The sequence below is a fragment of the Falco naumanni genome, chromosome 6, assembly GCF_017639655.2.
Source record: "Falco naumanni isolate bFalNau1 chromosome 6, bFalNau1.pat, whole genome shotgun sequence".
Classification (NCBI taxonomy): domain Eukaryota; kingdom Metazoa; phylum Chordata; class Aves; order Falconiformes; family Falconidae; genus Falco; species Falco naumanni.
The window spans coordinates 61,206,398-61,217,874 of NC_054059.1; the positions used below are offsets into that span (position 1 = coordinate 61,206,398).

Sequence of the window (11,477 nt, forward strand, 5' to 3'; positions counted from 1 at the left end):
TGGGGAAATAGGTAAATCTGAGTGAAGCAAGGCAACCTTTTATGTGGTAAGCTAGAAACAGGACTTTGAATACTAAGTAATTTTCATTATGAGTACTCTTGCTCAATGGAAGGGCATGATTTTCTCTTCTTCAGTGACAATCAGTTTCTGTGTTAAGCTTTGTTAACCAAACTCGAGAACATACTTGTTTCCCACTCCCCCTTTTCTCATATTATTTGAAAGCTGAGAGTGTTATCCTCACTTATACTAAGTAGGATTGTTGCTATCTTGTCCCCTCTCTGGCAAACATGGGAGAAGGTGAATTTGAATTATGGAAATGAGTGAGATGTTACAAATAGAAAAAAGGGAAGTTAACTGTAGAGAAGGATAATAAACATGATACTAAATGGCCAGTTCATAAGAAGTTAGATGGGGTATGTTAGGCAAGTTTCTGTTGAAGTATTTTCATATGTATATTGTATTCCTTCTGTTTGTAAGGATATCTGAGAATCTGTTTACCATTTGCTGGAACTCAGTGTTACCTCAGCATTTCCTTCCTTGGCTAAGTGTGTGTGCTACCCTAGTACTTCTGTGTACAGCTTTTACTCTTTCCAGCACTCTTTCTGCTCTGTTTACTAAAAAAATCCTTTAAACTCATCTTGTAGTGTTTTTTGATTTGTGTAGGGGGCCTGTGAGGCTGACCTACCAGTTAGTTCTTCTATTTCACTACAGTAATATTGCTCAGGGGTGGTAGCTTTACCTTTATTTTATCACATCTTATTCTGTGATGATGCCATTTGAAGGGAGATAATAAAAGCAACAAAATTGCTTCAGTTTTTGAAAATTCTGTCTTAGCTGCAACCTCTTAAATTTGCATTTGTATTATTCAGGATAGTACTGTTGGCACTCTGAATCATTTAGATTTTAAATTACTTCAACTTATAAAACTAGCAGGATTTTAGGTACAACTTGGATTCTTTTGTTACGCAGTACAGTAGATTACAGAAAATTCTAGGGGAATTAGTTTGAAATAAACTGGAACTGACTTGGGGTTTGCTGTCCACTTCTTAAAACAGCTCTGATGGACACTGCCAGCATGGTAACTGCTAATGGTGGAAGCCAGTGAACTCACTTCTTTTTTCCAAGTATCATTAATCAAACTTGTTTCTGAACACCATGTGACTGTGTTTTGCTTTGAAGGCATAGATGCTACACAGGCAACTCAGTTTACTGGCAGTAAGTATTTCAGTATTTAATATTGTCTTATGTAATAAAACCTACTAGAGGCAAAATATAATTTTTATTAGTTACTCTATTGTTTTAGTTCCTTGCTGTGAAATACAGCACTTGATAAATAATACTTAGGAATTGTTTGAGGATTTTGGGCCTGCTTTCTTATACAGAACTTGTTAAATGTTTGAACAGTTCTCTCCTGTGTCTGTAGCACTTCCTTTTCTGCTACAACTTTCTATGACACATGCTTGTATTTATTTATTCTTTGGAAGAGATAAATTTGCAGATTTCCTCTGTTCATCTTATATTTGACATAGTAAACTTGAAGTAATATGAACAGGGCTAGTAAAAAAAATTGTGACAATTTCTGGACAGTAATAACAACAAAACAACCCACCACCACCAAACAAAGAAACAAAAAAACCAAACACCACCACCCCCACCCCCCCAACCAACCAACCAAAACAAACCAGCCAAACCCAAACTGTTCCTGTGATGGTGGCTGCACCCTGTAAAGGCATGCTTTTGATTCCAGAGGGTGATGAGTCAATTTCTTCAGGACTTTTTGCTAGGGTTGGCCTCCTGCCTGTCCTTTTTGAAATGTCTTGGTTCATCTGAATATCTATGTGGCATTCGGACTAGTCCACTTGGTAGGTAGGTAGGAGGGAACACATGTATAGCACCGATACTGCTGCCATGGCGCCTCATCCCATGGCCTTTGGTTTTCTGACCAACTCCCAGGAGAGTTAGATGCTTCTATTGTTGAAGGCAGCTGTTTTGGAGATTTCTGGAAGGCAGCCACATGCGTGCATGGTAGAGTGAGATGGCCTCTTCAGTAAGTCGTATGTTGGACGCTGGAATAGCTTGTGACTTGTTTCTGGGGTCCATGCAGTTAAGAGTTATAGAGCAGTTCAGAGAAGCATTCAGAAGAACTGACATCCTATAACTAATTTAAGAGCTCTTGTACACTGAACTGTGGCCAGATTTAAGACCTCTAATTTGTATGATAGAGGCTTGATGTCCCCTGTTGATCTTCTGCTTAGTTACTAAGAATAATTCAGTTTATTTTCCTGGATTGGGTAATCTATGTCCGTGTTTTGGGGGGTGGGAGGGGAGGGCAGGAAGAGATGGTCAGCTGTTTTTAATACTGGTGTTTTTCCCCATGGTCAGGGCTTTCTAATTATACCCTAGATAAAATATCAAATTTCGAAGCCCTTCACACAAGGAAGGTTCTCTGTTTTCAGTGACACTAGATACGCATGCATCCCATAAAACCAAAATGCATATGCTGCATATGTTTGATTAGTGTTGAGGAACTGTATTAGCTGGTTGCTCTGCTATTGTTTGATAATACCTTACTGGGAGCTGCGACGAAATTGTCACTTAGAAGTGTATGTTGGAGATGGGGCTTCTTACGGCACTAGTTTCACTTGGCAGCTAAAGATGATGTTGAGGGTTACAATGAACCTTCTTTGTGTCTTGTGTGCTTTCTGTTGCCCAGCGGTCAGTCGTAATGATTTTAAGTAGCTGAATGGTGGTGAGAAATGACTTCAGAGATTTTCTTCTAGTTACGATAAACCTGGTTGGCAATAGTGGTTTAAGAAGCATAGCACGGGAAAATGTAAATGAGTAGGAGCCGTTCATTAACTTTATGTTAGAGGGTTGTTTTCTTCTACCTCTTTAAGAAAGTGTCTGTTATGCTCTCTCCCTGTGATTAGCTTTTTATTAAGACCAGGATTGATATTTGTTGCATTTTTTTTAATGCCAGATACACAGTAATGCAATTGTTCAGAACTGTAACACAGGATAGGAAGAAAGCCATATGAAATGAACTTTTTTTTATACTTTATTCATTCAGTCTGCTGCTATTATGTAGTAGAAATCTTGTAGTGTGTGTTAAACAAGGATTTTTTTTTAATTCTCTTTATTTGTGTGGTTTGGAAAGTATTGGATCAGGTATTAAAATATCATGCCTATTAGAAAAGTGCTCTAGGGAGCTTTGTGGTGGGCCCTAAAAAAAGCTAATAGGGTAATCAAAAAGCAAAATTTAACGTATAATCTTGATGCTGTTTAAAGGAAAACCAGTGGCAAGTAGCTATATACGTTTATATATATATATTATTTTTTTTTTTTTCCCTGTCTTGCCTCTAAGTTTTCATTAATGAGCGCAGTCTTAAGCATTGAAAGATTCTGGAGGCACACCAACCATGTTTAAGAGTGTTTGTAATCTTCAAATAAATTCTAGCTCAGTTAAGGGAAAACTGAGTAATGCTGAGAAGAGAGCACTTTTTTTTTTTCTGAGCCCTTTGCTTACCCCTGATTGTATGGAAGGGAAGAATCTGCTGCTTAGATAAAATAGTTTTTTTGGCAGGATTTGGCCAGATGGAGTTTATTCCCGTGACTACAGAAAAAGTAATGTCTTTTAAGTTCCATGGTGCTTTCTGGATTCTCCTCCATTTTCAATGACACTTCAGAATTTTGTGTTTTGTGTTTTGAGATGTTTCAAAATGCAGGCTAGCTCTTCTTCCAGCTGAGCCTGCAGTCAAGGCAGACTGAAGCAATATGCTCCAAGAAGAAGTGTGAATTTTCTCATATGTTTCAGTAAGCATTAATTAGAAGACTAATTAGGACAAGTTGAAGCCAAAATTGCTGTGTTTGAGACAAATTTATCAGAGACATCCATCAGCTTAATTGGATGTATGTGGTATTCCAAGTTTAAATCTGCTTGAAGAGTTTAGAACCAGAAGTGAGGAAAAGAAGTTTAAATCTAACTCAGCTTAAACTTAGAGTAGAACAAGGAAAAAATGAAAATCTGCCACATATGAATAACTGTGCTCTAATAAAAGCAGGTAAAGGAGACTGTATACTTTTAATTGTTATTGGTTTTAATTCTAGTTTGAAGACTGCATGTAGGTAACATTAAGTCAGTATTTCAAACTGAAAATGCTATATTAAAAACCATAATATTTTTTTTGTTATGGAAATGTGTCTTTTACAGATACATGAATACAGGTAGGGTTTCTTCTCTTACCTTTTTCTTGCAGATGTGACGTTTCTATTCATAGAAATCTGCATAGCCTAAAACATAGGTCCCCACACTTAGTTCCTTTTGATTATTGTCTTTGGATATAAAAACCCCTGTGTCTGCTTCCTTCACAGGACTGACTTTGTGCTGTTTCAGATGCAGCTTCTGAGTAAAGTACAGTACAAAGGTTAGTTTGCTTGGGTGTTACAAAGGCAGCAGCCTTTAGCTGAGGAGTACCTGTACAAGAAGAGGTGCATTTTTCTACTGGGTGTTTTTTTCCCTGCTCTGTCTAGGAGAGTAGGAGGAGAGCAAGAGTCCCCCTGCTCTTCTGCTGCATACTCCTAGAAAGCAGGACTCTTAACTGTGCTTTCCGTCTCATAGTGTGTATGTTTGAGACTCCAGCTCCGTCATGTCATATACCTCTTTCACCTTCTTGTCACTGCTTTGATGTCCTTAGTAAGAGATGATTTAGTACCTTTATTTCTATTGCAGAGCAGGGCTGGAAGCTGGCGGCCCCTGCTACACAGTAGCAAGGTGTACCTGATTGGTAGTGGCTATCTGTGCGTCTACTGTGCCACCAGAGAAGATGGGAAAACAGAGCTGACAGAAGCTGATGCTGTACCTGGCACAGGCAGATTGGTTACATGCGGTGGGCATATCATGTTTTTGGGAACTTGTAGCGTTGCATAGCACTGTCTCATGCTACAGTAGCTGTGGGCACAAATGTCTTTGGTCGGAAGACCATGATTCCTTCCACTTGAAATTAGTTGTGTGGCCTTCTGTCTTCCTCTTTAACATGCCACCTCTTGTGCAATATCAAGACAGAAAAAACAGCCAAGAAAAATGTTTCGTTCTGCAATATAGAATTTTCAGGAAGAAGTGTAGGGAGGACAAAGGTCTTTCATCTTGCATATAAAACAAAAGAAGATACCTCACATCTATTAGCAACACGATCCATATCTTAACAGGCTGGTGGTATTCTACTCTCAATTCCACTTTTTCTAGTGTGAGTATCCTGTGTGTATTTTATTCATAGGGTGCTGATGATGGCCATAACTCTTAATCTGTTGGTCCATTTTAACCAGATGTGACAGTTTTGTCAAGTCTTAAAAGATATCTATGTTCTGTAACTGTTGTGAAAGTAGGTGGCTGGGCAGAGGCAAGAGACAACGTGGTGTAAGCTTACACTTTGAAACAGGAGGGTACACAGTGGGACAGTGGCTAATTAGGAGGCAGGAAGGCTTTAGCGTGAATTTTTGCCTTCTTAGGAGCCCAGGCTCCTTCAGGAACTGGAAGACAAGTATGTAATAAACAGTTATCAATCAAGGAACTGTTTATTTTGTGGACTATAATGCATTTTTCTCATGAGGAGTGTGGCTGTAGGGCTATATTTTGTGTTGTGCTGCAAGTACAAGGAGTGAGGAAGTTGGGTCCCAAATAGGGAGGAGTATTTAAGTTGGGAGTTAAGGATATTTTTATTTGGATGTGTAGAAAAAGAAGTGCTGCTATTTTTAGAAGTTGTTGCACCATTAGAAGCTGTCTTTCTTGTCTGTGGCATATATTGAGTCAAAGATATCTTTTGAAGGTGTGTCCAATCAATAACATGTTCTGGCTTTCACCAAGTCACATTGATCTAGTGTAGCCATCAAACTGGGTATGCCAGTTGTACTTCTAGAGCAGTTTTTCTTTTTTTTTTTCTTGTTCCACTATGAACTCTTGTACCAGCAGAAAAATCCCAAAGAAATATGTTCTCTCTACTGGAGGATGAGATAAATAAGAAGTGTATCTGTCTTGCTTTTGGCAACAAGGACCCCAAAAGAATCTTTAAATTAGAGCAATTTCATTTTGTCTATCTGCCATGAATCTAATGAGCAGTATGAGCTTGCTAAGATGCAGGCATGTGACTGGTGGGAGCTGATCCTCTAATGAGAGGATTAGGTGTTTATTTCTGGTTGTCCACAACCTGTAATGCTAAGCACATGTCGCTGGGCGTGAGTGCTCTCAGCCAGACCCTAGTAACCTCTCCTTTACCTCTCTCATCTTTGCTTTTCCATCCCCTCCTAAGTATTGCCTCACCGACTTCTCTGTTCTTGATATTTCAGTTTGGAATAGATTTCAGAAGCTATGCTACACACACAGTTTCTGTGTGGTATTGTGTTTGGGTCTGTAAATAACATAAAACCTAAATGGAACATGACATTTTTCAAAATCTTGTTTTTTAGCAAATCGCCTGGGGATGTGTTCTGGTTAAACTCCAGCTGGCAACTAAGCACCACACAGCTGCCCACACTCTCCCTCTCCCCTTGGTGGAATGAGGGAGAGAACTGGAAGTGTAAAAAGTGAGAAAACTCCTGGGTTGACATATAAAAACAGTTTAATAATTGGAAAAAAAAAAATGAAAAGGAAAGTAACAGAGAATTAAACCCAAGAAAGGCAAGTGGTGTAAATGGAGACAGTAGCTTTCCACCAGCTGACCAGTGCCCAGCCAGTCCCTGTTCAGCGGTCCCCTGCCAACCTTCCACCTAGCTTTATTGCTGAGCATGATGTCATATGGTGTGGAATATCTCTTTTGGTCAGTTGGGGTCGGCTGTCCTGGCAGTGTCCCTTCCTAACTTCTTGTGCACCCCCAGCCTACTCACTGGTGGGGTGATGTGGGAAGCAGAAAAAGGCCTCGATGCTGTCTAAGCACTGCTCAGCAATAACAGAAGACATCCCTGGATTATCAACACTGTTTTCAGCACAAATGCAAAACATAGCCCTGTACTAGCTACAGTGAAAAAAATGAGCTCTACCCCAGCCAAAACAGGAAGCGTAGTTTGAAATCAGTGAGATCCAAAAGGGATGAATAGCTCCGCCTAAGAGATTGTAATTAAACTGGCTTATCTCCAGCACTGCCATTTTACAAAGTGCATTTAGTGAACTGTTTTGCCTTTAAAAAATGAGAAGAGGGGTGATGGAAAAGGAACCAGTCCTGGGGCTCCTGAATTGTGATATCTCTGTGGTTTGTGATATAGAGGCTACTTAATATTACGTGGCGTGGGAGAGAAATCTAGCCAGCCACCTTAAAGCTGTGGAATGATCGCTGCCTTCTGCTTGCAGCCTGAGAACTGTATCTGGAGATGCTGTCGCTGCTACTTAGTACAGTTCTCTTTTTCTTGTAAATGTGGCACCTAAGCAAAATAAAATTGAGTATCTCCTGCTTTAATAGGTTTCCATTCTCATAATCTTGAATGTGTTTACATTTGAATTGTTTTGTTAAGAAACTAGTTTCCTTCTATTTTTGCATTTCATCTTGAATTTGATGTTTTGTCCTCTGGGGACTGATGATACGAGTTCTGTATTGTACTTATTTATGTGATAAATCTCTCTTCCCAGATCATTCAACTTCAAGTGGTACATCATCGTTTAAGCCTAGCCGATCACTGGTTTCTATTCCCACTGCCCATGTGATGCCGTCTAATGCCAGCACTTCACTTTCCAGACACAGGGAAGCTTTCAAGTCTGATGGCTCAAAATGGAACACAAGCTTTGTACGGTCAGGAGGAGGCAGAAATCAGGGTGCCCTGGACAACTCTCTTGACATGAAGGATGCAAGACCTGTAAGAAAATGGTCCTCCTTGTCTAAACTCAGCTCACCAAATACCTTTAGCCAAGATGGTAGCAGTCATTCCGTAGACTCCAGGACTAGTATGGACAAAGCTGTGTCACCACAACTAAGGACAAATGGGCCAAGTTGTCTGCATGATAGCATGGAGTTGCTAAAAATTGAGGACAAAGAAATGGGGAAAAAACTATCTTCTCTACGGGACTGCAAATACAAATTTGAAACGTGCAGCAAAGACGACTTTGTTTCAGATTCCTCACATAGGAGACATGCCTTAGACTTGACCTACAGTGCCTTACCTGAAAGCAAACCTACAGCTGCCGGTTGTGAAGCTTTTGGACAGAGATATGCAAATCTGGGACAACAGGCTGTGAGTGGAGCTCCCATACAGCCAGCAGTGAGAACTCAAATGTGGCTTAAAGAACAGTTACGTGCAAATCCGCAGGACTGCAGGACTGCTGAGGAGCCCTACAGCGTTGCTGCATGGCATGTGCAGCAGCTTGAAGATTTTAGAACAGGAGGTGAACAGCCTGTACAGGTAAGGCTGAAGCTTGGTGTTTGCTGCCATCATGTGGCATCATGTGTTACACCTGAGGCATCAGGCAGCCTTGAATAAAACAGGAAAGGGAACCGGTCCTCTTGACCAGGTGGTGTTTTTAAACTTTGATTAGGGATGCTGCTGCTTGTTTCTCAATATTACCTGAGTGACAAACAGTTTTGCTTTGGTTTTTTTTATGGCGTCTGCTTATAGTTTCCTCTGATTCATTGTGCCGTGGCTGGATGAGACTAACATCTCTTCTTCTGAAGACGCAGTGAGACGTTCGTCAAATAACATTTGCAGTAGCTCTGAAGAGAGTTGTTGGTCACAGCATAGTGGGGGAAGTTTGAATATATTTTGATCTGAATGGGTTTACAAAGAGTCTGCATTTATGCATTCAGCAAAATGAGAATGAGTTTTGCATACTGCAAGGATGAGTGTTTAATATTTCCATGCCTAGCACTTATCAAACTGAATTTAGTTTTTATTCCTGCTTATTTTTTAACTAATGAGAACCAACTAATAGTAGTCAATGAATCTGGTTTATTTAAATAACATAATATGTAGTTTTTATGTGTCATTCTGCAAGTGTTTTCATATACAGAACATCAAGCATGTGGTTTTAAGAGACAGATAACCCTTTCGGACATGATGATTCATAATATTTTTTTCCAGCTCTTCCCCTAATGGGAAGAGATAGCTTGTGAAGGAAGGCAGTGTTTTAAATCTAGACGTTCAGGGTTACCTGTGTAGGTAAACTTGGCTTGCCAAAAAATGCCAAACAGATCACAATATTTAAGTTTTCCCCTACCTTGAAAGGCGTCTTAAGGTTAGGCTAGGCTATTACCTGAGCAGAGATAATTGTACGTGAAAATTACCCGTTTTCTCCAGCCTGAAGATATATTTTAGCACAACTCGTTTTAAGTTACTTAATTTTTATTTTTCCTTCCATTGTATATTGAAGGAAAGACTGAAAAGTTTAGATGTTCTCAAGATCCTAGTTTTGCTATTAATGGTGATCTGGATTTTTTAACTTAAAAAAATTTAAGCCAATTAATATGGCCAAAGTAACAGTAACCCGTAAGGGTGTCTTTAAGAACCTGATGTTGTTCCAGGTAGCCACCCTTTACTATCCTTATTACTACAGAAACCTTCATCTTTCTCTAAGTGCTCTGAAGATTTTTGAATTCGAGAAATTACCCAGGTAGAGAGCAGGGACTGATAGGGTCCTCTTGGAGTCAAAGTGACAGCAGCTGGCTTGCTGCTGGGGCTGGGTTGGGGGCACTGCCAGCAGGGCTTTTGGCAGCCGGCAGTTACTAGTGGTGTCAAGGAGCACATGAGGGGTTTGGGAAGCGACAGCAAGGAAATGTGGAGATGCTCACTCCATCCATTCTTTCATGTCTTCCCAAACACCTGAGACGTGTAGCTGGCTGCAGCTGTCAGCAGTGCTGTCTCTGAGGTTTGTGTGCAGGTTACTGTGCCTGGTGGTTCTTTTCTTGGATATAAATATATATTGAGAGCAAGCTTTATTCTTCTTCATTTAGGTGTACGTCTCTTCATCTTTTACATACCTTTCACAACACTTTGTTTAGGATGGGTGTTTTAGAAACTCTCAGTTTAGGTCAAAACAACTCCCAGCTTTTTGCACACCTCACAGATGCTTTCTGACTCGGATTGTGATGAAATACAGTGTCTCCTTTTTGTACGAAGATTAAGTTTCACGTTTGAAACAGATTAAACCTTACATGTGTTACGTGGTTATCCAAACGCTTCCGTTCCTGCCGGCAAGGATGCGAGCTGTGTTTTGAGGAGAGCCAACAGGTGGAGCATGGGCATTGTTTATCTTTTTGGCTGAAATCGTGAAATGGTGCTGCACCTTCTCAGGTTTTTGAGGTTGTAAGATTATAGGATGAAGTTTTGCCTAAAACTTTGTTTTCTTGCTCTTGTTATCAATACTGATACAGATGTAAAAATATATATGTTACAGGATCCATGTAGCCCCTGGCTTGGGAAGCTGTGATTCATTCCGTCATCTGTGTGGTCAGTCCTGGCAAACAGGGGAAGTCCTTGAAGCTGTGGCCTTTGCTCTGCTTGCCCTGGGGGGCCGCAGGGAGCCTGACAGTAACTGGGGGCACAAAGGGGTGTGGAGGAGGTGCCTGGTAGCCTTACCAAGCACTTCCATTGGTATGATTTGGAGTTGTGCTGATGGACCTTGAAATGTGATCTCTTACATTGCCACAAGTAAGAAGATGAGATTGTGAAATAGGACCTGGAGAAAGAGAAAGTTAAAGCACATGCAGGTGCAGTGAGCCTTTGGGCTCTTACTTCGGGCTCTGCTGGCCCTGCCTGCCAGCCCTATCTTTTTGCCAGAGGTTACAGTTGTAAGGAGAAGGGATGCCAGAAGAGGTGAAGAAAGGAGAATGATTCTTCCTGTCTTGACGCTTGTTTCTTCAAGAAACCTCAGCAAACTTGTGCTATGGGTTTTGAGGGGTTTTTTTTCCCCTAAAGATCACCATCTATGCACCTGGGAACTGATACACTATTATTTCTGAGAAACCAAGAAAACTACAATCCTAAGTGGAACATATATACATAGGAAAGAAAGAGAGCAGAATGCATAAGATTTTGCTAGAAGAAGTTGATTTATAAAAGTGGAAAATGCCACACCTTTATAGAAACTTTTAAAACTTTTCTTTTCCTCTTAGTGGGGATTATTTTTACCTTTTTGCTTTTAATATGTAGGTATGCTGATGGGAATGCAGTGGTTTTTACAGTTTGTCATCACTTCACTTGAAAGCTACCATTGCCATGAACAGAAAACAAAATGAACTTTGCTTCTGACAATCTAGGTTGGCTTTGTGTACCTTTAAGGTAGGCTGGTAGGAGGAGACACTATAGAGGGCAGCCATCACGAATGAAGTAAGAATAAACTCTGACAATTTTCTGAGTTGATTTTGAGGACTGATGGTTCAGGAACAGCTGTTCGACTTAATACAGTCTACAGATAAATTCTTATGCCCTGATGTAGACTGATATAGACAGCTTACCCCCACAAAAATCTGAATTAAGAGTTTATTTTTATAAAATCAGACAAGCTT

The 11,477-nt window shown here is 40.2% G+C and overlaps 1 protein-coding gene across 2 annotated transcripts in view; it reads left to right on the forward strand.

The window, feature by feature from the left end:
• Positions 1 to 11,477, forward strand: part of CEP85L (centrosomal protein 85 like) — a 120,000-nt gene that overhangs the window by 41,104 nt on the left and 67,419 nt on the right. For both annotated transcript variants that reach the window (XM_040597475.1, XM_040597476.1), the window contains exon 3: positions 7,613 to 8,379. In XM_040597475.1, coding sequence (XP_040453409.1) covers positions 7,613 to 8,379 — 767 coding nt within the window. The remainder of the gene's footprint in view (positions 1 to 7,612; positions 8,380 to 11,477) is intronic.